The sequence below is a fragment of the Mastomys coucha genome, unplaced genomic scaffold (assembly GCF_008632895.1).
Source record: "Mastomys coucha isolate ucsf_1 unplaced genomic scaffold, UCSF_Mcou_1 pScaffold18, whole genome shotgun sequence".
Classification (NCBI taxonomy): Eukaryota; Metazoa; Chordata; class Mammalia; order Rodentia; family Muridae; genus Mastomys; species Mastomys coucha.
In genome coordinates, this window is record NW_022196900.1 from 2,044,989 (window position 1) to 2,071,101 (window position 26,113).

General features: G+C 43.2%; 1 protein-coding gene across 1 annotated transcript in view; it reads right to left on the reverse strand.

Annotated features, from left to right (window-relative positions):
* Positions 1-91: 91 nt before the first annotated feature.
* Positions 92-26,113, reverse strand: part of Ddx58 (DExD/H-box helicase 58) — a 44,935-nt gene continuing 18,913 nt past the window's right edge. Inside the window, exons 6-18 of the mRNA XM_031377056.1 lie at positions 25,984-26,091; positions 25,438-25,591; positions 24,486-24,744; positions 22,517-22,685; positions 20,984-21,088; positions 18,022-18,179; positions 17,029-17,164; positions 13,964-14,112; positions 11,294-11,384; positions 9,003-9,173; positions 7,880-8,031; positions 3,556-3,699; positions 92-1,300 (exon numbers count right to left, since the gene is read on the reverse strand). Of these exons, the coding sequence (XP_031232916.1) occupies positions 1,004-1,300; positions 3,556-3,699; positions 7,880-8,031; positions 9,003-9,173; positions 11,294-11,384; positions 13,964-14,112; positions 17,029-17,164; positions 18,022-18,179; positions 20,984-21,088; positions 22,517-22,685; positions 24,486-24,744; positions 25,438-25,591; positions 25,984-26,091 (2,093 nt within the window). The 3' untranslated portion in view covers positions 92-1,003. The remainder of the gene's footprint in view (positions 1,301-3,555; positions 3,700-7,879; positions 8,032-9,002; positions 9,174-11,293; positions 11,385-13,963; positions 14,113-17,028; positions 17,165-18,021; positions 18,180-20,983; positions 21,089-22,516; positions 22,686-24,485; positions 24,745-25,437; positions 25,592-25,983; positions 26,092-26,113) is intronic.

A 26,113-nucleotide genomic window follows, 5' to 3' on the forward strand; every position in this document is an offset into this window, starting at 1 on the left:
AGTTCCAGGACAGCCAGGGCTACACAGAGAAACCCTGTCTCAAAAAAGCAAAACAAAACAAAACAAAAGTAAACAACAACAAAAAGCCACGTTAGGGAATGAACTGGAAATAGTTCAAATGTTAAACATCAACCTTTATTAAAAACAGCTAGAGCCAGGCATGGTGAAAGATTTTCATTTCAGCACTTAAGAGGCAGGAGATCTATGAGCTCAAGGCCAACATGGTCTACATAGTGAGTTTCTGGTGTACAGAGATCCTATCTTGAACGGTAAGAGACAGACAGACAGACAAGATTTGAGATGTCTATTCAAGAAGGGGAAATGGCCCAAGTTAAAAGAACAGACTAGAGTGAAATGTATAGTAAATGAACAGAACAGAAATACCTTCCCACTAAGCATAGCTATCAACTGTAGTCTTTTATATCTTAAAAGTATGTCATTTTAAATACATATGTGTGTGCATCTTGAACCTTGCAATTGCCAAATTTGTGTCAGCAAAGAAACCAATGGAAAAGACTGGGAAGAGACAGAAACCAGGAGAATCGGCAGCGGGTGACAGGGTGGTGGGGCCAAATCTGGAAAGGAGTCTGCAAGGGACAGAAGTGCTGTGGATCTGGCAGTCAGTCTGGTGGCCTGAAAAAGAACTAAGTCAGTGGATTGCTCAGGGCAAAAAGCAGCTTCCAGCAGGTCAAGCAAAGAGGGCAGGATGGGAACCCTTCCAGCATGCCAGCCATCGTGCGTCTCAATGTACTGAGTGGCTGCTCATTCCTTGGTGGGCAGTTCAACCCCTCCCCACCATCACCAAGCGCTATGAGTTATTGGCGGACAAAGTATTCGGTGCAGCAGTTTATGCGTGTGTGCTTTGTGTGGACGGAAAGAGCTTAGAAAAAAACAGGTCAGGTTATCTGGCATTCAACACAGAGCAGGCTTGCGTAAGAAAGGATTGGCTCATTGTTTCCACACTCAAGGCATGGCCCCCTAGTGTGAGTCTGAGGACCTGAGGTCATGTGGATATTTCTGCAGGATCAAACTGTATTCTTTCAAAATGAAAGTCCTTCCACTTTGAGTGCCGGTTCTGAACTCCGCTCGCAATATCTTCCACAACGAAACTTTCAATTTTAATGACTGGAATCTCGAATGTCTTGTATCTCACAAAAATTCCCCAGTCATGGCTGCAGTTCTGTTTGGCACAGAATATTTTTGCTTTCTTCTCAAAACTGTCATAGATCTTTGGTTTAGGGTGTGGCTTACACACAAAGCGCTCCTTAAAAGCATTCCCAAGTACAGTGTAGTGGGATTTCTAGGAGGAAGAAACGGAACACACAATGTTAGAAACAGTCCGAAAACGACTTAAAAGCCATTCAATAGCCAAGAGTGAGGAATGAGTGGAATCTCATTTATTTTACAGTTGGAAGAAAAAACAATATAGACCGTCTTCCCCCAGGTCAATTAGGATCCATTTACTGGGCCTCTTGCACCTAAGAAGGGAGGAAACCCAGCTTTCCAACTCAGAAGCAAAGAGAAATTCATATACAAAGTGCAAGTTCACCAGACGCCAGAAAGGCACCACCCAAAGCAACAGGGTATGTGTGTGAAGGGGGCTCAGCAGCCATACTGTCCACAGACCCCACCTAGAGTTGACTTAAGAGTGTACCCTACAGCCGGGCAGTAGTGGCACACGCCTTTAATCCCAGCACTTGGGAGGCAGGGGCAGGCGGATTTCTGAGTTTCGAGGACAGCCAGGACAGAGAAACCTTGTCTTGAAAAACCAAGAAAAAAAGAAAAAGGAGTGTACCCTACAGATAGAAATGCAGACCCAGCATCCAGCCCTCCAGAGAAATGGTCTACAGGGACCACTATGAACAAGAAGCCTTGAAACTGGAGCTGAAAGGACCTTTTACATCTAAAGAATCAGACTCAGAAAATGGATGTCACTCAAAATAAGTAATATACCCATCCCTAGCTAGTCCAACCATTCACCACCCGCCATTGGTAGCAAGAATGACAGTAGCAAGTTTAGTCTGGAGGTTTTTTGTTTTTGTTGTTGTTGTTGTTGTTGTTGTTTTGTTTTGTTTTGTTTTGTTTTGAGACAGGGTTTCTCTGTATAGCCCTGGCTGTCCTGGAACTTACTCTGTAGACCAGGCTGGCCTCAAACTCAGAAATTCGCCTGCCTCTGCCTCCCAAGTGCTGGGATTAAAGGCATGCGTCACCACTGCTCAGCAGCCTGGAGGTTTCTTTACCAACCTTTAGTTAAAATTTATAAGGAGACCTTTAAGCCCCAGCACTTGGGAGGCAGAGACAAGGGGATCTCTACATAGTGAGTTTTAAGATCCCCTATATAGAGATCCTGTCTCAAAAAAAAAAAAGTTATAAGGGGAAAAAAGTAGAAGACTAACCCACAAGTGTTACATTTTTAAAAACAAGGTGCTTTGTTTTCATTCTAAAAGCACTCTCTGTCCCAATAAGGAAGTTTAGAAAACAAAATAGGAAGGGAGAACTCACTAGCAGAACACATCATTTTTATATATTTAGCCTCTTTTTCCCTGTTGACAAAGATGGACCCACACTGGTCATGACAAAGATATTGCTGCTCATGTTGTATGCAGCCATGAGAAAAACATCTTTATAATTTCATATCATTTTCCCACTTGTCCATTGATTTGTTGGCAGGTTTACACTATACCATATACACTTCAAAATCACAGCCTTAACGTTTCTTTGGTATAATCTTTGACGTACAGTAAAGTTGCAGAGATGCCTCAGAAGATTCGTGAATGCCTTTAACCCAGTTCCGTTTTACACTCAGTCACACATTTGTTAAAACTAAGAAATCAATTACAGATTTTTTTTTATGCCTAATCCTTAATTGTTCCTGGAACTAATCAAGGTCATAACCCTGTATCTAGCATAGCCTTCATTTTCTATACCTGCACTGGAAAAACAAAAAAACAAAAAAACAAAAATTATTTCTTTGGAGAGAGTGGTGGTGTAGCCCCTGAACTGGGGAGGCTGAGGCACAGAGCATCACACATTGAAGACAACCTTAAGTGTGACAGTCTCTCAAAGTACACAGTTGTCCTCACGTACAGTGTGCAGTGTGATCATCTAAGCATGCAGTGACCTCACTAGAGTAATTAGCATTCCCATCTGCCTGAACAGCTCTCATCTCTTCATGTATGAAGCTTTGAATTTCTCTCGTCTAATTCTTTGTAAGAGTTGTAATGAATCGGCAACTCTAGCAGTACTCACTATGCTGCACAGCGAAACTGGAAACCTCAGCTGCCCTGCCTGATGTCTTGGGCAGCAGCAATTTGTCCTCGCTCTACTCCCCGCTGCCAGCACCACTGTTCTGTTTTGTACTTCAATCAAGCCTTCCTTCCTTTTGTACTTCATCAGCCTTCCTGGCCCCCACATAGAAACAGCATTTTACATCGTAATGCAGGACCAGGGCCAACACTCACAACCCCACAACAGAAATAGTGTTCTTGCTACAAACATGTCTCCAGGAAATGGTTAAGATTCAACTGGTGCTAAAAACTACCCAGGGCCACTCACCTCAACCACTCGAATGTCAGCTGTGTAGCACGCGAAAGTCTTGCACTTCCCACACAGCAGTTTCTTGTTTTCTTTGTCAGGGACAGGTTGTGGTTTGTGTTGACTGTCTCTGAGGAGTTTTTCCTCCAACTGTATGCGGCAAACCTATATGCCAACAGAAAGACTTTTTGAATGACCATAACTAGCGCACAAAGATAAATAAATGCCCATGGCCACAATACACACATGTGAGTACACACACATACACACACATACACACACACACACTCACATGAAAATAGTTTCCATGAGTGTATTTCCATACAGCACCTATATGTATTGCTAGTAATTCTTTTGGTTCTCCTAACTCCTTTGTAATCAGCTATTTAATGCATCCTACGTTAGTCTTTCAATGACTGCCGTAACCATGCCTATAAAAGAGTCACATGAGCCGTGCTTTCTACTTTAGAGGTTTGCAAAACTTTATCAGTCCTCCACAAGTAGACTCATCATATGGATACTTCATGCATGAGCAAAAGGAATGGGTCGAGGGGAGGAATAGTCCTCCCCCTCTGACACTTCCTCACGCCCACAACATCCTGCTGAATTCCACTACAGCATGATGCCCACCTAATGCAGCTATATTCTAACTCAAGTGTAGGCTTTGGCCAGGTTCAGAAAGAATAGTGGATTATAGACAAACCAAATACAAGATTGTGAAGAGTGAGGAGATGGCAGACCAGCAGAACTACTGGGGCCCTGGGAACAGCGTACTGTGTTCTGGACTGTCCCTTCAACTGATATGTTGGGTTCCCTGGACTTCCTCTTCATCTGATTTGTTCAAATTTGAAGCCAAAGCAGCGGACAGTCAGTATAGGGGGAAAAAATCCAAGAAAAGCCTGATGTCCCTCAGAAAAAGACCAGAAAAGGGTAGCCTAGCAAGCAAAATCTTTTTTTCATTTTTTTTTTTTTTTTTTTTGAGACAGGGTTTCTCCGTGCCTGGCTGTCCTGGGACTCACTCTGTAGAACCGACTGGCCTTGAACTCAGAAATTCTCCTGCTTCTGCCTCCCAAGTGCTGAGACTAAAGGCATGCGCCACCACCGCCTGGCTAAACAAAATCTTTAGAGCCTAAAATGTAGACAATAGATAGCCAGGCGGTGATGGCGCATGCCTTTAATCCCAGCACTTGGGAGGCAGAGGCAGGTGGATTTCTGAGTTTGAGGCCAGCCTGGTCTACAGAGTGAGTTCCAGGACAGCCAAAGCTATACAGAGAAACCCTATCTCGAAAAACCAAAAAAAAAAAAAAAAAGTAGACAATATAACTACTTTGCTCCCAGAGTCGAGAGGCCCTGCGGCCTAGCATCTCCCTAGCTGAACCAAGGGATAACTAAGATTCCTACATTACAAAGCTGGGATTTAGCCCCAGTTATCTGGATGGAGCCAGGGTCTTCAGCCTTGTTGACTGGAAGCATACACACAGTACATACACACACACACACACACACACACCAACACACACACAGATACACACGGCTGAGAAGCACTAACAAGTGGGTCCCTCCCCTTAGCTCCTATCAGAGGCTGGACATCTGCTTTCATGGTGATAAGGCCTGATGAGGTCATGGCCTCCCAACCAGAGCCAAGCCGGAAGCCAGCTAACCCAGAAGACTGATAGGGTTCAGAGTCTCAGGAAGAGCCAATGAAAACGTTTAAGTTCCGTATCATGAAACAGGAAGACCTCACGCTGAGTGAAAAAGTGACAGTCAATGATGCCAACTCAAAAATGATGAGAATGACGTGGTCAGGAACTTAACAGCCATGATAAAAATGCCTTGATGAATAATCACGCACATTTGATTTATGGAAAATATGCAGGCGTATAATAACCCAAACTAAAAGCCTGGCAGATGGACTGGACAGCAGACTACAGGGGACCAGGGAGCAATCGTGAACTAAAAACTTAAACTAGGCCCCACCCTTTGTGGAGAGCTGGTCCCAGTAGCTACATGGCTCTCCTAAGTTGATGGCCTCTGGCTTGGATGCTGAAGAAAACTCACCCTCCCTAGGAGGCTGGCGGCTAGGAGTTTGACCATGCTCCAGTGAGTATATGAACAAAGCAAAATGGATTTGCTCTTTTTTTTTTTTTTTGGTGCAGAGGGGGCAGACATGGGAAGACTGGGGGATGAGCAGGACTGGGTGTATAATGTGAGATTCCCAAATAGTCAATTAAAAAAAAAAACTAGAACAAATGATGGAAGAACGGCTCAGCATTAAATAACAAGTACTGGCTGGTCCTACATAAGACCTGGGTTCAATTCCCATGGCAGCGGTAGCTTTAGTTCCAGGGAACTTGATGTTCTTTTCTGGCCTCCTTGAATACCAAGCACAAGTACTTGGTGCACAGACTTATATGCAGGCAAAACATACACACACACACACACACACACACATACATATATACACACACACATACATATGTGTTTATATACATATACACATATTTATCAAATAAAATTACCCCAATCAAATAACACAAAGAAAATAGACTAAAACAAAACAAAAACAGGAACCAGACTCACTGGGACACATGGCTACTGATGTTTTCACAGCTAACATCCACGTCCCTGGAGTCCAGAATCATGGCTGAACCATTCTGAACTGTGAAGAGCAACATGATTATAGATTCACGAAAGCCCTACAAGCTTCAAACAATATGAAGCAACGATGTTCACCCCAAGGTGCTAAGAATTAACCTTCTGGAAAGCCTTTCTCTGCAAAGGGATGCAGTCTGGATGACTGCAGCCAGTCCCTAGAAGGCACGCAGGTCCGAGGAAAAGGCACCGTTCCTTCTCAAATGCTGAAAGAATTAATGAAGGGAAATGAAGGCATTCTCAGAAGAAAGAAATCTGAGGATTTGCCACCATGAATGTAGGTTAGGAAATAGTCGATGTGTGATACCCACAACCTCCCGTGCTCAGGCTATCCCAACTGAGCTTTCCTTTCTCTTTTGCTCTCACTGCGTAGCTCTGGCTAGCCTGGAGCTTGCTATGTAGATCAGGCTGGCCTCAAACTCACAGAGATCTGCCCAAGGATGGTTGCCTTCCTGAAATGTTAGGGGTGGTTGTTCTCATTTGACAGCAAGCCACTTGTTTTGGCTTCTGTGAACAAGCTTGATTACCTCAAATGCTCAGGATGTGATTGATCGCACATAGGTGGGAGATACATAGGGAGGAAATAAGTGTACTTGTCCCTGATTGAATGAAGACAAGAAGAATGTAGCCTGGTGAGTTTTGCTTCTATAAGCCTCTAACTAATGTAATTCAGCACCGTCCTCTGAGAATCCCAGGTATGGACCTGGCCAGTTCCCATTGTCCTGGCTAGTCATTAATAAAAGCTTACTTCAAATTTAGCTCAAATATTGTGATAAATGTCTCATTCTCACCCAATAGGGTTAACATGAGCCATCCCCTCCCCCCTCCCACTCCCACAGGTGGAGAAAGCAAAGTGGAACCCTCACAGCAGTTGTGAGTATATACAACACGTTGGAAGTCCTTCATTCAAAAGTAACACTCATGTTCTATCTTGGCCCCATGAGGAAGGGAAAATAGACTTCTTCATGTAGATTTCAGATTACACTTTATAGCAGTTGAAACCAGAATGGCCCAGTAATCTTTACCTCATTTTCTGAATTCTGTCCTGAAGCTATCACCATGGACATGAGTTCTTGGCTTGCTCGGGACTGTACATGTCAAGCTGCTAGAAGGTAACCAGAGCATTCCCCACCCTTCTAATGATGGTGGACCAAACAACATCAGCCTTCTAGCAAAGTGCTCTCGCCAATTTTCAAGCTCAGCCCCAGCCCCAGAGGCCTCATTAAATACCACAAAAGGGCATCTCATGCCAAGAACCACAGTCTCTTTGGGTTTTCTTCCATAGCATTTTCACATAGCTCTGTCATGCCTTTCAGTTCTTACTGCCCCCTCCCTACACTGAGCTCCTCTCCCCTCTGGCTGGTCCCTTCCCTCCCCCCACACAACCTCCCTTTCACGTTGCATGAATACTATCACTCTCCCTCCCTTTTATCTCTAATTCTGACTCTTGAGAGGTAGAGACTGGAGGATGAGAAGTTCAAGGTCACCTTCAGGTCCATAACAAGTTCAAGTTCAAGGCCAGCCTGAGCTTCTTGGCAACCTCTCAAAAAACCAACAGACACAGACAGAAACAGACAGACACACACACACACACACACACACACACACACACACACACACACTCAGGACCGACCATGGTCATTTGTTAGATTCCATTTCTGGTCAGATTCCAAAAGAGTAGCAAGAGACTTACCGTCTTTTCAAATTTCAATTCATCCCATGTCTGCAGTCTTAAAATGGATTCATTCATTATTCTTTCCTTGATCATGTTCGCCTTTTCTTTTTCAATCACGTCAGCGCTGCTGGTCAGCAGGAAGCACTTGCTATCTCGTGCTCTTCCTCGGCCTGCCAAAAAACATTTTATTTGTGCATTATTGTAAACCTCTGAGGTTATTGGAAGGAGATGTGAGGAGTATTTCTAGAATTCAACTTTGATTCACTGCATCCTACTTTCTAGGGAAGCTAAACTGATGAGTACACTCAAAAGCAGGTTCTAGCCTGAGAGTTCAGCAGATCATCTCTGGTGGTTTTCATGGGGTCTCCAATGACACAGTCATATCACCAGCAATACTGATTTACAGATAATCTGGCTTGAGCCTTCAGCAATGGCATCATGCATGCCCACCTGCCCCTTCTGCAATTCGGAGAGAGGCTCATAGCCCCTGGCATGCAATTGTCAGTGCTCTTGCAGAGACAGATATAAAGGGTCATAGGCATTTGAAGGAGCGTTTATTCTAGGTAGAAGAGTTAGGTTATGTGTGATGGAGACAGAGAAGGACCTAACATGCAGAGGTGCAGTATGTAAGAGACTGGAGGAGCAGTAAACAGAGTCTGGCTGGCTGAAACGCACAGTAAGAAGAGGAGGAGGAGAGAGAGATGTGACTGGTGAGTGACAGGCTCAGGAAAGTGAACGTAGGGGCTGTGCTTGGGGAAACAAGAAAGGCAAAGGAAGGCAGACTCTGGTCCAGGTGAGACCGGACTCTGCAGTACAGAGAACTGCTTACCACAACCATCAAAGGTCTACTTGCCAGCTGGCCAAGCCTCAGGTCTAGTGGCTATGATATTTTCATGACTATGCCATTGAATGTTGGGCAAGTAAAGCAGTACCATGGTAAAGGGTTGCAATGGAGTATTATGGGTAACACTATAACCACCCAATCCCGACCAAGGCAATCAGCTTTTAGACTACTAGTACCAGAGTCAACTGTGCCGTCAATCACATAATACAGCTCAGGCAAGGGGAATGGCAAAGGTCAAGCACACCCAGCAGCCAGACGGAATGGGTGCCGGGTGGGAATGGCGTCAGCCGCTCTCACCTCTGGTTTGGATCATCTTGATGACATTGCCCACGTACTCATACAGGATGACGAGATTGCACTGGGCAATGTCGATGCCTTCATCAGCGACCGAGGTAGCAATCAGAATGTTGTTATCTCCGCTGGCTCTGAATGCCTCTAGCACACACTTCTGTGCCGGGAGTGTCATTCCTGTGTTGGATAAAGAGGACACTGTACAACTCACTCATAAACAGGCAATTAATTATGAACCATTTAAAAATGCAAAACTTATTTTCACAAAAAAAGCTCAGGTTTCACTATTCTCATTAACCTATGAGGGGGGACAACTATTTATTGTTCCATTTGACAGATGAAAATAGTAAGGCATAAACATTACAACATGTTTCTCAAACTAGGAAGTAGAAATGCTACAGATAAGGGAATCTGAAAATGTCCAAACACCAAGCAACCTGCAGCTTTTTGTAAAAGTTCACATTTTTTCAGAGGAGAAGGAATCATGCAGAAAACAACAATAGCAGAATCATCTTAACCTATGTATTCATTCATCCAACACTCAGTCAGCAATTATGGGTTATGACTGGGCAAATAAAAATATGATGCTTAGCCGGGCAGTGGTGGTGCACGCCTTTAATCCCAGCACTTGGGAGACAGAGGCAGGCGGATTTCTGAGTTCGAGGCCAGCCTGGTCTACAGAGTGAGTTCCAGGACAGCCAGGGCTACACAGAGAAACCCTGTCTCGGAAAAACAAAACAAAACAAAACAAAAAAATGACGCTTAAAGATGACATTTTTATCTATAAGAATGATGAGCAGGAAGCCATGGTGGAGGAAGTGGGGTGAGATCTGTAAGATGGGAACGTGGAGGGGGAGGGGCACCTCAGGTGCTAGATGACAGGGAAGGCTGCTCCACAGAAGCAGCAGCTGAATAAGGTCTAAGTGCATGATGGAAAAGATGGACGCACGGATGGATGGGTGGGTGGGCAGGCTCATGACTGGATCCATGGATCCATGCATGCATGGATGAGCAGACAAAATATTATCCAAGGCTCTATTTATACGTCAGTAACAAAGTTTGAAAATCAAGTTGGATTCATGTTGGAGAGGTGGCAAAGAACTTTGAAGTCCAGCCACATTAGGGTAGTGTTAGACTAGAAACCACATATTCCACACTCGAGTCCATTCTATATTTATGAGATTGGGAAATTCCACACTGGAAAAGTACAAGAGCAATGCCCGAGGATGGAGAGAGCAGGGGTGGAAACTTGTGCAGTCTAAACAACACTGGCAGGAAGAACAGCGAGGACAGGTCATACAGTCATGAGATATGACTTGGGACAAAGCTGTGATGAGAATTAGCCACATAGGGTTCTTCCGGGAAATGATAACCTTCCTCTCTAGACCACACTAGCTAGAGTTCAGGATTTCATGGACTGTTTTTTAAAAAAACTAGAAAATAGGCAGTAGATAGAAAACAATCTACTGTGTAAAGAATAACAGTATAATAATAGACCCAGAATATTTTTTTTATTTCCAGAATTTGGAGAGAGAAATCGGCTTAAGAAATACTGAGAAAGCAACTCTGGCTTCGTGTATAGAACACAAAAAGGGCGATTCCCTGCATGGAACGAGACTAGGGTAGCTTTTGGCACCTGGGAAATGTGCAGGCCTTCTGAGGCACTGACTGGACAGGCAGAGCTCCAGTTGCAGCCGTTCAAGCAGATGGTGCTGTGAAGGGAGCCTGCAGACATGGTTAGGATCCCTAATCAGTTGGTGTCGAGCTAAATGACACCAAGTTCATCTAAGTGGGCCTGACCTATTCTCATGACCATTTTTGGAAAGAGCTCAAGAAATAAACAGGTCATGGATTCCAAACGGCTCTTGGTCTCCTCCTCCTGACTAAGGCCCTACAGGTTTCACACTTACACTGCCAGCCTAATAGTGTATTCATTTCCAAGAAATCTCTGTGTACTGTATACCAATACACATCTGGGAATGATGGCATACAGGCCTTTAATCTCAACACTCAGGAGGCAGAGACAGGTGGATCTCTGTGATTTGGAGGCCAGCCTGGTCTACAGAATGAGTTCCAGGAAAGCCAGGGCTACACAGAGAAGCCCTATCTCTAAATATATAAACAAACAAATAAACAAATAAAGCATACATACTTACATATATACCACATACATATGTATAATCTAGTAGCTTTATTTCTCTGGTTGAGCTCTGACTGATATAAACACTAAAACGATGCAGTGTGGTATAAATTTTATATATTTAATATACTAAATCTAATTCACTAGCCACAAATACCTGTTGCCTGATTTGTTTTGCCACGTCCAGTTAGTATGCCAGGCTTTAGAAAGCTCAGTGCAGGATTTTCTTCAATCCATTTCTTCAGAGCCTAAAAGTGAAAAGCAACGGCCAGCCAGTTGGATACTACCTGTAAACTTTAAAGCTTTCATCAATTTGATATAGTGAATGTATATACAAAAAGAGAATACAACTGAAGATACAAATACATGTCAGACTGGCAAACCCTAAATTCCAAACAATAGTCAATTCTAGTGATAAAGAACTCTGGCTCATTATCTCAATGTCAGAGATTTTTAAGTGATTATAAAGACATGCTTCAAACATAGAATAAGTGAAATTTAGCAAGGCTTTAAGGTGAAAGATCAATACATATAAATTAATTACACAGTACATATCAGCAGACAGCTGCAATTTGAAGATCTGTGTGTTGTATGGAGGTGTACATGGCTGACCATGTTGATGGGGAATATGCATGTGTGTGTACATGCATGTGGAGGCCTAAGGTCAACCTCAGGTTCATTCCTTAAGAGCCACTCACCTTAGTTCTAAGACTGAGTAACTCCCTGGGCCTTGGGCATTGCCAGTTAGTCTAGCTGGCTGGTAAACCCAAGGGCTGTGCTTATCTCTGCCCCAGGGCTGGGATTACAAATATGCTCTATGGTACTTGGCTTTTTTTTCCAGGTTGCTGGAAGCTAGGTCCTGATGCCTGTATTTTAGACACTTTACTGAGATGTCTTCCCAGTCCACAATGAGAAATATTTGAAAGTACAATTTTGGAATGACAACACTAAGATATACGCAGGACCTCTATACTAAAAATGACAAAACACTAAATAAAACACAGCAAAGGAGTCCGGAGAGATGGCTCAGTGGTTAAGAGAACTGGCTGCTCTTCCAGAGGACCTGAGTTCAAGTCCCAGCACCTACATGACAACTCACAACTGTCTGTTAACTCCAGTTCCAGGAAATGTCATGCCCCCTTCCTGGACTCTGTGGGCACTGCATGCACATGGTATACAGACATACACACAGTCAAAATACCCACATACATTTTTTTAAAAAAAAAAAGACAGCAAAGATCACATGACAAGCGACCTTTAATGACTTCTACATCTTCTAAAAATATTCTGTAGCTTATTTCTGAAACATGGGAGATGTGACAGGACATCAATTCCAAGATGGACTTTATAAAATGACAGTGTCTGTCTACTAGGCCCTCTTCTTCTCCATCCCTCATCTCACTGTAGGCAAGGGCAGCTGCCATGTTGGAGGCACATCTTTATAAGCCTGCCAACAAACATGCCAAAGGACCCGAGAGGTCAGCCTTGAGTCTTGAGCTGACTGTGGCTTCATGAGACCTTGAGGCATAAGTATCCAGTCCTTTCCAGATCCTGATTCATGGATTTCATAAAATAATAAAGCTTAAAATTTTCTGGCTCTGGCTTTGTAGGTAATTTACTACTTAGCAGAAATAATACAGACACTCTACATAAACAGAGAGATACGCTATGGCTACAGGCTCAAGACTCAATATTGTTAAGATATTTTTCTCCCCGTGGCCACAGAATCAGGGCAACCTCAAGAAAGATCCCAGGAGATATTTCTTATAGATGTAGACAATATGATTCCAAAATGTACATAAGACAATGGAATGAGGCTTTAAAAGCTTAGAAAATAGTTAAATGTCCCATTTCAAGTTTATTAGAAAGCTAGAGTACTCCTAACTATAGAATGAATTCAAGATTCAATAATTGATGTTTAGATCAAAGTAACAGATGTATAAATCAATAAGAAATAGGAATAAGTCCATCCAAATATAGTCAAGTGATTTTTCTAAGTTACAAAAGTAGCTCAATAGAGGATTGTTTTGTCAACAGACAATAGGATGTACGAATCCAAAGGAAATTTTAAATCACTCAGCTGTACCTCATGACAATGTAAAAATTCAAAAACTTCTACATGACAACAGAGAAAAAATTGTGACCTTAAACACCAGAAAAATGGGCTTGAAACATTCAGTGCACAGAGACACTATTAAGATAATTAAAAAGCAAGCTGTGGGCCCATGGAAAACACTTCAAATTGCCTGTCTCACGGAAGACGCTTTTTGGCCAGAAGGCAAAAAGAATCTTAAAAATTTAACAATAAGATGGTAATCCATTTTTTTTCCAGAACTGGGGATTAAAGTCATGCATGCTAGAAAAGTGCTAGACCATTGAGCTGTTTCTCCAGCCCACTGCCCAATTTTAAAACTGGTTTTTAAAATCTGAATAAATAATTTTTTAAAGATGATATCAAGATAACTGCATATATATAAGACATCTGGGCATTATTAGTCATTAATCAAAACCTACAGGATGGAAATTTTCATGTAAAGTCTTAAAAAGGATTCAGTGCTTACTCTATAGTGCCAAGATATAACTGTGGGTCAATAAAACAATGACATATTAGTGAAAGAATAAATAATCAAAACAGGCCTACACATATATACATATTTGATTACAGGGAAGTGAAGAATGGGCAACCTTTTCAATAAATAGTGTAGGGCTAATCTGTAAACATACATACATATACTCACACTCATCCACAAATATACACATTTACACACACAGAGAGAGAGACAGACAGAGAGAGAGAGAGAGAGAGAGAGAGAGAGAGAGAGCTTACATCCACAAGTGCTCTGGTCTTCACAAAGAGAATGGTCTTGGTCTCTGGCTTTAAGTGGTATTCTTCTTGTAAGATCAAGTAGAGGTCTCTTAGTTTAGGATTCTCGTTGCTGGGATCCCTGGAAACTTTTTCTAGTTCCTCCAGTTTTTCTGCAAATAGAGCATTTTGCAAAGGGCTTACAAATGAACAAACTGTGGCTTTCTATTTCAGTTAACCTCTCCATTGTTAACCAGAAATCTGAGAAGTAAACACTAATTTCAACTGGTATACCCCTTTAGAAAAGCAGCTGAGCAATAGAAAGCTCACACATCAAAGTAACTACAGCTAGGAAGTTGACTCATAGTTCTATTCAGAAAACCCTGGAGAAGATTCCAACGACAGTTGGTGTTGAAACTATGAATGAAATACAAAAAAATACCAACCCAAACACTGAGTACTGGGAAACAGCTCAACAGATCTCAAGCAACCCAACTGAGGTAAATACACTGCTATTATTATTTTTTTGTTTGTTTGTTTGTTTTTTAGAGACAGGGTTTTTTTGAGTAGCCCTGGCTATCCTGGAAGATACTCTGTAGACCAGGCTGGCCTCGAACTCAGAAATCCACCTGCCTCTGCTTCCCAAATGCTGGGATTAAAGGCGTGTGCCACCACCGCCCAGCCATATACTGTTATTATTAAAATTAAAGAGTTATATATACCTGCTGATATGGAAACATGGAAAAGATATATTTTTATTTGTGTTTGTTTGCTTGTTTGTTTTTTCAAGACAGAGTTTCTTTGTGTAGCCCTGGCCATCCTGGAACTCACTCTGTAGACCAGGGTGGCCTCGAACTCAGAGATCCACCTGCCTCTGCCTCCTGAGTAGTAGGATTAAAGGCGTGCACCACTATCACCAGCTTTCAAAAAGATATTTTAAGTTAAAAGATTGAAACACAGGATATCTTATCTTTTAAAAAAAAATGTGTATATATGCATGGAAGCACACACACACAGTGATGTACTTGAATCAGACCAAACCAAATTATGATGGTCAATTGTTAAATTCTTCAGACTTATGGGACTGGTTTTAAATATAACTATTATTAAAAATTCAACGCAGCTGGGCAGTGGTGGAGCATGCCTTTAATCCCAGCACTTAGGAGGCAGAGCAGGTGGATTTCTGAGTTCGAGGCCAGCCTAGTCTACAGAGTGAGTTCCAGGACAGCCAGGGCTACCTTGAAAACCCAAAAGAAAAAGAAAAAAAATTCAACCTATATCCATGCAGCTCAATGACTTAGACTAAGAAGAAATATAACAAATAGCCATGCTTACTAATTTCCTAACTCATTTTATTACAATTTACTATTATTTCTTCTCTTGAGTGTGTCCTTATCTATAGTGTATGTATGGTAGAAATGTTAGTGTGTGTTCCTGATCAACTTTACACAAGTTCAGCAACATGGTGATGTTGGAAATTGATGACCCTAGAAATACCCACACCATGGAAATGAAGCACTCGCTTCATCCTTTATGGTCAGGCTAGACTTTGTAAAGTGATACGTATATAAGGTGTATTAAATTTAGCTATTATGTATCATCACGTAAAAATGCAGAAATGTCCCACCCATGTTTGAAAAACTATTATCTGGCTCAGAAACAGTTGCTCACATCACTGAGAAACGAGAGAGGTTCCAACATACCTCTGCTGTTTCATTTTGTTCTTATTCCTAGGATTAACAGAAAATAGAACTAACTTTCATTTCAGAACTCCATATTGAGTAATCGCAGTCTCTAGTTGGCCCTGGACATAAGGGTACTGAGAAAACCACCAAAGGCATTCTGTGGAACACAAATGGCTAAAAGTAATTTAAGGTGAAGAATTCCGTGTTTATTATTTATGTGTTGTGCACTATGCCATCTCCTGTATCAGTAAAATTTATAATAAACATATGCACATATATGTGTATATATTTTCCCCCCAGAAAACTAACAGTATATTTATCAACACAGCATGTCACACATACATACAGTAAATAATTTAGTATAAACAAAAAAGTTATTAATAGTGATTGCTTCTAGGAACAGTAATTCGATAGGAGGAAGAAAACATTTTCCATTTGCTGCCTTCCCACGTTTGGAGTGTAAAAAATGGGTAGTAAGGCACATTTCTGATTATTAGAAGTATACATAAACTGGGCAGTGGTGCCGCATGCCTTTGATCCCAGCACTCTGGAGGCAGAGGCAGGTGGATCACTGTGAGTTTGAGGCTGGCCTGGTCTACAGGGCGAGTTTCAGCACAGCCAGGGTTCCACAGAGAGACCATGTCTGGAAAAACCAAAGAAAGAAAGAAAGAAAGAAAGAAAGAAAGAAAGAAAGAAAGAAAGAAAGAAAGAAAGAAAGAAAGGAAGGAAGGAAGAAAGAAAGAAAGAAGGGGAGGGGAGGGAAGGAGGCAAGGAGGGAGAAAAATAGGAAGGAAGGGTGGGAGGGAGGGAGGAAGGAAGGAAGGAAGGAAGGAAGGAAGGGAGGGAAGAAGGGAGGGAGGGAAACACAGAGGGAGGGAGAGACAGACAGAGGGAGAGACAGACAGAGGGAGAGAGGGAGAGAGGGAGGGAGGGAGGAAGAGAAAAGGGGAGAGAGGGAGGGAGGGAGGGGGGAAGCAGAGGAGTGGAGAACACAAAGCGGTCTTTGAACATCCCCAGAACACGTGCTGGTGTTATTAAACCTTCTAACTTACTGATTAACCAAAATGGCACTACCTATTACCTGTGGGAAGCACCTTTTCCAAATCCCACTTTTTTTTCCCAAGTGAAAAGTGGGATAAGCAACAGATCTGTCCACAAGCATTAGATTTCTCGGAAGCCAAACCCTCGTGTTTTCAGTGAGTTGGCTTTAAAGCTTCAGCATAGTTTGTTTGTAGTTCTGGGGACTTCAGCCATGTGAAGGTCATGCTCTGTCACAGCCCCTATAAATCTCACCTTAAACCCAACACGACGGCCTGAGCATTAGCAAATAAATGCATGCTAACTACGATGTGCACTGCAAGCCACCAGACCCCAGTGACTTCCGACCTCAGAAATCACCCTCACCTTCAAACTTCCGCGTAAGATCTTGCTCGGTCTCATCGAATGCTGCTTCTCGGACATCGTGGAAAAAGACTTTGAGGTAATTTAGAGCGTCTTTCATCTGTGCATCCTCACTGATGATGAGCGCATCATTGTACTTCTGTTTGAAATGAAAAGCGATTCTCAATACATTTCCAACGTCGCATGTGTTCACCACATTCAAGTTCAACTCTCTGTATTTAGCACAAAACTGGTTTGCAGAAAATCTTTCTCATACAGTACAGCTGAGTTTTTAAAGGTGAATGGCCCTTAGTGGGCCCATAATAAAAGCCTCTGAACCAAAAGCTGGTTTCTGGTTTTGGCTCAGCTAGAAATGTAAAAGTATATTCACTTTGGATTATAAAACTCCACTTTGGGAGCGGAGAAACAGCATATCATGAGAAACAATAACAAAAGCAAGTCGGCTCTGACATTCCCCTTAAATACCAAGTCATTCGTAAAGTGTACATGGGCCTTTCATAGCGATGGCCCTGACCACCTATGCTGAAAGTCCGTTAAGCCTTAAGATTCCACAAACCCATGGTGTGGAGTAAGTCTTTAAATATTTTCCACGGCACAGCAAACAGAGCTGAGGGCTCTTACGGTTACTCCTCCCCTCTGTGTTAACCAGAGCCCCCAGGGTCCTAATATATGGCTTTATAACAAAGTTAAGACCAAGGGCATTCTGTGGAACAAGCTTCAGGAGGTGGCCAGAGGAGCCACTTCTTGAGCTCAATTTGATGGTGGTCGTCAATCATAAGCTGGAGGAAGGCGTGGCACAGACTCTGAGCCTTTGATCCAGTCTTGGAGACTTGATGATAAGTTTCAGAAAACAAATGAGGTTGGGGATGAGTTTCGGGAAAGGTTCGTCATTAAGCTATTGGATTTGAGAGGCTAATGGTCTCTCAGTCAGCTGCCACAGTACAGATCCCAGGAGATGTGGTGACGAAAATAAGCCATGGAGAGCAAGCAATGTACCCGCAAATGTGACGTGTACAGAAAGAGCGCTCTGCAGACCCTGCTCTCCTCCTCTTTGTCTGGCATCTGAAACACTGTGCACGCTTTGTGAACGGCGACAATCCACTGTTCATATTTCTGGGTGCCAAATTCTCTATTTTGAATTTGAAATAACTTTCCTAGAGGGTAAGAACAGAAATAAATAAAAAAAAAAAATGCAAGCACTGGTCCTAACATGCGCCACCCTCTGATTTTCTTTCTTATTCATTATAAGGAAGATGTTTACCCTGAAGTAGACTGAGCCTTCAGCTATGTGTATGGGGATGGGTGTAAAATAACTATTTACTAAATGATTCAAAATCAAAGTTCATACTTGCATTGAATTTTTCTAATTTCATGAGGTTAATATTTAATTTAAAAAAAAAGAGGAAATGGATTCAGAAAGACTGAGTAAGGAGCGGGAGTGGTGGCTCAGTAGTTAGGCTCCTGTAGAGGACCCAAGTTCAGTTCCCTGCACTCCAACCACCTGTAAATCCAGTTCCAGGGCATTCAATGCCCTCTTCTGGCCCCCTGGAGGCAACAGCACCCATCCCACACATGCTCATACACATACACATACTTTTTTTTTAAGTAAATAAATCTTCTATAAAAGGAAAACTAAGTAATTTACCCAATGTCCTAAAGCTCATATTGTGTGGGTGAGGCAAGAATTCAAACCCAGCTCTGTGATGTCTAAGCTCTGCAGGCTTAAGGACCTGACAGCCAAAGTAGTTCAGAAATAAAATAATGGAGAAGGAAGAAGAGGAGGAGGAGGAGAAAGAAGGGAAGAGGAAGAGAAACACACTTTGCCTTTCAAAATGAAGATACCATTAGAATAATAAATCTCAAGGGCCCATCACAGACACTTATATAAAAATGGAAGCACAAGGACCCTTCCCAGCATGCTCTACTTTGCTAGGAGGCCCAAACACCTGACCTCAGAGCAGCACTTGCAGCACCAATCACAAGGCGGAGCTCAAACATGTTTATCCTGGAAGCATCTGTGTGCTTGAGTGGAAGTTAAGCCTCAGCTGCTTGGTTCAGCTGTGGGGAGGGGAAAAAAGATGAAGTAGGAACAGCCCAGAGGCTTGGGTCTATTGTTTTGTGTCCTGGGCTTCTTGAGCCAAGCATAGTAAGAAAAGAAATATATTTATGCATTAAATGGCTCCCCACACCCACTCATTTTCAATAACAGAACGGAGGATGGGTACCAAGAAGAAACAGTGGCAAGCTCTCCCACACCTCTGCCCCATGGACAGGATCTCAGTATGTAGCCTAGGCTGGCCTCAGACTCAGGCTCCCAGCTGCTGGGAGTAGAGATGGTGTCACCACACCCAGCTCCCAATGAGAAACTTCCAAATGTCAGCAGAAATGAGGCAGCTATTGACAGATACTCAATATGAGGAGGTGGGGAAATATTCTAAAGTGTGGCTGCCTCAGGAAGCAGAAGCAGGCAGGTCTCTGAGTTTGAGGCCAGATTGGTCTGCAAAAAGAGTTCCAGGACAGCCAGGGCTACACAGACAGTCTCAAAAACAAACAAACAAACAAAACAACAAAAATGTAAGTCATACAATTCTATGCCCGTCTGTCTGTCCGTCTGCCGCTTTAGTCAAGATTGTGTCATCTTGTTCCTATGTACTGCCTAACTGGTCTCTTTACCTTACAGAGTTTCCAAAACTCTAGAGGAGGGCACAGGCTCACTACCCAACTACTTTAGGGCTCTTAGTGGGTTCGCTATCCAAACTCCTCCCACAGTGCTGTGCCTTAGCTACTGTTCAAGTGTCTTCTGGATGCTCGTGTGGCAGAAGGCTAGTCCTCAGTGTGGTGAGGTTAGGAGGTGGTGACACTTCCAAGAGCTGAGGACAGTGAGAGGGTGTTAGGCCACTGGGGGCACTGGTCTTGGAAGGGATAATGGCTCTCTCATGGCAGCCCAGTGATGATGCACATCTTGGGAGGAGGAGGTGGCACAGAGTTCCCAATTCAAGGCCAGCCCACACTGAATATGGAGATTCTGTCTCAAGAGGAAAAAATTTAAAAAAGGAAGAAAGGAAATTTAGAAGGTGATTTAAAGACAGTATTTTTTCAGACATGTATGTCTGGATGTGTTTTGTACTTAAAGAGGAAAAAAAAGGCAAGAGAGAATTAAAGAATTCTTATAAGGTCCCTTAAATAACCCGGGATTAAGAAAGTCTACATCCAACCAGGCAGTGGTGGCGCATGCCTTTAATCCCAGCACTTGGGAGGCAGAGGCAAGCAGATTTCTGAGTTCAAAGTCGGCCTGGTCTACAGAGTGAGTTCCAGGACAGCCAGGGCTACACAGAGAAACCCTGTCTCGAAAACCAAAAAAAAAAAAAAAAAAAAAAAAAAAAAAAAAAGTCTACATCCAATCCAGGTACGCCAGCACTTGCCAGAGACCCCAGGACTCAGAGAGCTAAAGAGAGTTTAAAGCCAGCCCCATCTACATAGCAAGCTTCAGGACAACCAGGGACACAGGAAGAGACCTTGTCTTAAAATGACATGGGGGCTGCTCAGTGGTTAGGAGCACCAGTTACCCTTCCAGAAGACATCCCCAGCAGATGTGGGTTCAATCCCCAGCAGATGTGGTAGCTCACAACTGTCTGTAACTCCAGTTCCAGGAGATCTGATACATGTGACATACACACATACATGCAGACAAAGACACCTATATATATCAAATAAAAATAAATCTTTTTTATAAAAGGACTACAGGAAAAAAAAAAAAGGATGGCCAAAAAGAATGAAGAGATAAAGACGATACAGAGAGAAAAAGGAATATGTGTGAATAAGTGAGAATAAGTCAGTGCACATCTGGGTATAATCTCACCATTAAACTAAAGACACTGATGAGCAACATATGAATATCTCTAAATGGAAGGGACACAAAGAATGAGATTGATCTCTCTATGACTTAGCACAGACTTACCAAGTTCCTCAGAGACAGTCATTGCCAGCTTCTCTGTCTCCTTCATCAGCTGGGATATGATGCATTTAAACGTGTTCGAAGTCCGTGATCCCACTTTCCTGGAAACTGAGTCAAAGGAATGTAAGTAATCTGAAGGAAACCTGGATCAAATGCAGCCATTTCCAAATCCTTCTCCATCCTGATTAAGTGCTTTAAAGTCACAAGCTCACTGGTGAGTGGCCCAGATCACGGCAGGTTGTCAAAAGCCTTGACAGTGCTTCTGAGTCTAATGTCTTTCCCGGTCTAGTCTAAACCAGCTTCTCAGTCCGCTTTCCTGGTGCCTCTACTCTGAGAGGTCTGGCCGCCTTCTGGTTTCTGCAAATACCTCACAGTCCAGCCCCATTTTTTTTTTCCTGATTTCCTATTCTTCTGCACACCTCCAAGGCTCCAAGAACGTTCCCATTGATCTTATCATTCACATTTGTGTACTTTTGGTAGGAAAAGAATTGAGTGTCACATGCTGTGTTTCAGTGACAGAGAGCTGACAGGAACTACCCTATGCTGCAATGAAAGCAGGCTCTTGAAGGAAACAATGGTGTGCTTCTAAACCCACGCATCAGAGCCCTGCGAAGCAGGTGCAGGCAAGGCAGCGCTTAGCAAGGGGAGGAAACATCGATCTCTCTGGGGAAGCTGCTGTAAGAGGAATTCAGGAAGGAGGAAGGCAGGGCAGGAGCAGCAGAGCACAAGGCACAGCAGGGACACACCCTCAGAATAGCTCAGGGAAGGTTTGCAGAGCCAGAGAAAGCAGCACGAAATGACTTTGAAGTAGATGAAGCTCCAAGGGCTCACAATTATAGAGAAATCCTTGGGTGTTGCTAAGGGGCTGGCGTGGGTGGAGAGGCACCTTCTTCATACTCTCCGTGGGGGACTCTCAGAAAGAACCATGGCTGTGTCCCTCCATCCTCCTGTGCCCACCCTGCCGTTGACTCACAGATCGAGTGCTCAGGCCAAGATCCAGCCATAGGTAACTACTGTACCTTCCTGCTTCCACGGGTAGTTAATAAGTAATAACCATCTGCTCATGAAGCTCATTTTAAAAGCATGTTCTGGCCTTTTGAGGAGAACTATCATGACTCGGGTTATGCCAACTACAAGATGCCAACTACAGATACATACAAGAACAAGATGACCCCATAGCACCTGCCTAGGGCCCGGAGCACAGAAGCCTACCTAACTCAGCCACTGGCTATTCAAGCTTTCAAAGTGCTTGAATCTTCCCACTGCCTCCTTCACTCAGCTGATGGCGCCTGTGGACAGGTTTTAGAGACAAGGAGTAGGGATGTTTGTCCCTTTCAGGCTACCTTTGAGACTCAGGTGTCCCTAGGGAGAAGAGGTTGACTAGGGAGAAAGACAGGAAAATAAACATTTCTGAAGTCTGGAGTTAGAAATGCTCTTACTCAACAAGTCCAGCATCAAATTTCACCCACTGTCTCTGAAGTCGAGGGAACAGAGGGTTCCAAACTCCCACGGGGTGTGCTGCTGAACTCCACTTACTTTTCTGGGGCTTATAAACAACCTGCTCCAGTTCTTCCATGTTGGCTCTGTCTCTGACTGTGGCGATCACGGAGGCGTCAAGGGCGGCGCAGAGTTTGCAGATATGTAGCATGGCGTCCTCCACGGTTTTGGCATCTCCGACACCAACCGAGGCAGTCAGCCCAAGGACCTGTAAGGAGCATCCCAACACGGGCTCTCTGACATTCTCCAGGATGTTTGTGAGCACAGAGGCCCCTGAAGCGAAGCTCTAAATAAATCTTGTCTTCCACATCCTGATCAGTGTAAGAACGGAGAGGAAACCTTTCCAGGCAGGGCTACCTCGTTCTTTATCCCCCAAGTCTCTAACTAAACATCACAATGAGAATGAAAAGGAAGAGCGAGTCCATTCCAGTCACGCCCATATCACATGCGTTTTGTGTGCCTGGACAGTACCTTCAACAGTGAGGTTAGGAAATAGCCATGGACAACAAGAGCTACATAGACTCAGTAAGATAATGTCCTTCAGTAATCGCTCACCTAAATGATTAGCTCACCGGTAAGAAATCTGCTTACTATCAACAATACTTGAGAATAACAAACTGTGGGCCCTATACTAAATGTCCTTCAACCTGCACTTCCTAAATAGGTAATTGTTGGAGCTAAAGAATTGCATATAGCACTTGGGAGGCAGAGGCAGGTGGATTTCTGAGTTCGAGGCCAGCCTGGTCTACAGAGTGAGTTCCAGGACAGCCAGAGCTATACAGAGAAACCCTGTCTCGAAAAAAAAAAAAAAAAGAATTGCATATAATTCATGGTTTACAACTTCTTGGGGCCCCCTGATAGATACACTACCGTCATTCTTTATTACATCTATCAGTTCTCATCCCCTGACTCAAATCTTCCTTATCCTCTCCAGCCCCCCTCCCGTTTCTGTATCATTGACTGTCAGCAAAGCGCCTGCCTCTCCTATGATCGACAGAAAGGAGAATTTATATACTCAAGATTCCCTTCCTCCCTGTCACATGTAAGAATGACTCTCTGAAGTGACTCTTCTCATATGACATCAGAAGGATGCTGCTCATTCTCTGTGCTAAGCCATCGACTTCCCCACTGACACTCTGCCCTTCTGATGTCTCAGGGCCATCTGTCATAACAAACAGCTTGACTGTCGTCCCCTGCTTCACACGCTACACTCAAGCGATGCTGTAGAGTTTTAAGGTTCTAGGGCTTGTCAGGCCATTCCTCTGAGCCCCTGGACACACAGCATCCTCTTACTAGAAACCATAAGCCATCTCCCTGGCAAACCCCTGCTAGTCCCTTCATTTCCATGAGGTCTTACCTTACTATCCCTTATGTTCGGACACCCTTTACCTGTCTCTGCAGCATACCTCATGGTAAATTGTGACTACGATGTTCCTAGCTCCTTGTGCAAGCTTAACTGTATGAGAGCCAGGATTATATTTTCTAGATTGGTGTCCCTGAGCCTAGAACAATGCACAAGGTCCATGGAAGCCCATGGTTAATACAGTGGGCCTCCAATCCAGAGGTTATATATCTGTGAATTCACATAACCGTGGATCAAAAATATTTTTAAAATCTCATAAGTACTAAACATGTATGGATTTCCTACCTTTATTCCCTAAACAATACAGTATAAGAATGATTTATATAAAATTTTCATCATACTGTACAATGCTATAACATAAAGATGATTTAAAGTATGCAGGAGAAAGTGTGTAGGTTATATATAAATGCAATGTCATCTCATATGAGAGACTTAAGTTGCCTAGATTTTGTTTTCTGTGAAGGGCATCCACCCTAGACACCAAGGGACAACTGTTTGTCAAATGAATGAACCAACATTGAACACTGAGTTGTAACTGATGGACTGAGACCCTAAGGAGGGCAAGCTCAAATGTGGCTACAAAAGAGCAACTAAGTGGGACTCTGGAAGACTGTGGCTCTTCTTTAGAAGTCCAACTGGAAATACCTGAGGCAGAGGGTCTGGCGACTCTCCGAGTTTGTGATCTAGGTATCTGAACATGATCTGATTGTACGGGTGGTTTTTGCTGGTGTTGTGACACTCATCGAATATCATCAGAGTGAAGACAGACAGCGAGGGGATAGCTCCATTGTTGAGATTGTTCACAAGGATCTGGGGTGTCAGGATGATGATGTCGTTGTTTTCAACGATGTGCTGCACTGAGACATTATCAGACGTTGCCCCGGAAACGCTCCCAATGCTGTACCTGGGAAATGACAGAAATTTCTTATCGCCTACCATGATGTGAACGAGGAGACAAATATAGGTCAGAGCAATTAAGGAAGTCTCCACAGGCCCCAAAGAGTACAGCTGGGGAGTGCCTTGAACTCTCTCATAGACCTGACACGAAGCCAGGGATCAGGAAATGCAAGAGGTTATAACTGATCACAGTATATTCTTTCAAGTCATTAGGAGGTAGATGATTTTGAAAAGAGTAATAGCCGATCAAGTATAAAATCATTAAGGATGACCAGCGTATCACCTAAATGTTAAATTCGGCCACCAAGTCATTAACTGCCAGAGCAATCCATGAGGGCTTAACGTTAAACAAAGTAAATGTTAAACAAAAAAATGTTATTCTACAAAGGAAGTCTCTCCAAAAGTTAAGTCTGTGGTAATTTTCTTTTAATCATAGCTTTTATAAGCACAGAACAGCTAGGCATGCCAGTGCACCCTGTAATCTCAGCACTTGGAAGGCAGAAGCAAGAAGGCCATCTCTTTTAGGCCAACCTCAGCTACAGAGTGAGCTGGAAGACAGCTCAGGCCACGTGATACACTGTCTCAGAAAGTAAACAAACAACTAAACCAGACAAAGAGGCTAGAATTAAAAAAAACAAAACCAAAAACAAAACAAAACAAAAACCCAAACCAAAGCCGTTGGACTGATTGTAGTACATACCCAAGTCTTTCAAAATATCGTGAGAACACAGTTGCCTGCTGTTCATAGACAGGAATTTGGTTAGCAAAGAAGACGACCTTCCCTTTTTGACCATGTGGGAATTTTTGAAGATGGTGTTCACATATAAGAAGCGACACGAAGGTTTTTCCACAACCTTTCAGTAGGGAAGGAAAAAGAAACAGAAAACCAGTGTTAGCTGTTTTTCCAGAATGGGACTTACTTTTGGCTTCTCTATGACCCCTGGGATACAGATCAACCAACCCCTCCTCTGCACTAACAAGAACAGTTTAAACCTTGGCTAAAAAATGCCAAGCTACTTCCTAGCATGCTCTTAAGTAGCAAGAACCAAAAGCAAACTAAAGAGGACACTCATCTCCCTGATCGCTGTCCAGGTAGGTCCCTGAAGAGATACAGTGAGATTGCTGACAGGGCAGCTCTCCCGTAGGCAAACACCACAGGGAAAAACTCCTCGATTTACAGCACCCAGAAGGAAAAGAGAAAGCAGAGAGAGAGAGAGAGTTCTGTGAGTTACAGCAACTGACTCACCAGTAGGAGCACATATTATTGTATTTTTCCCTTTCTTGGCAGGCAGGGCAAGCTCCAGTTGGTAATTTCTTGGTTTCAATGGACTGTGTAAATTATTAGAAGACGCTTCTGTAATACAGAGGGGACAAAG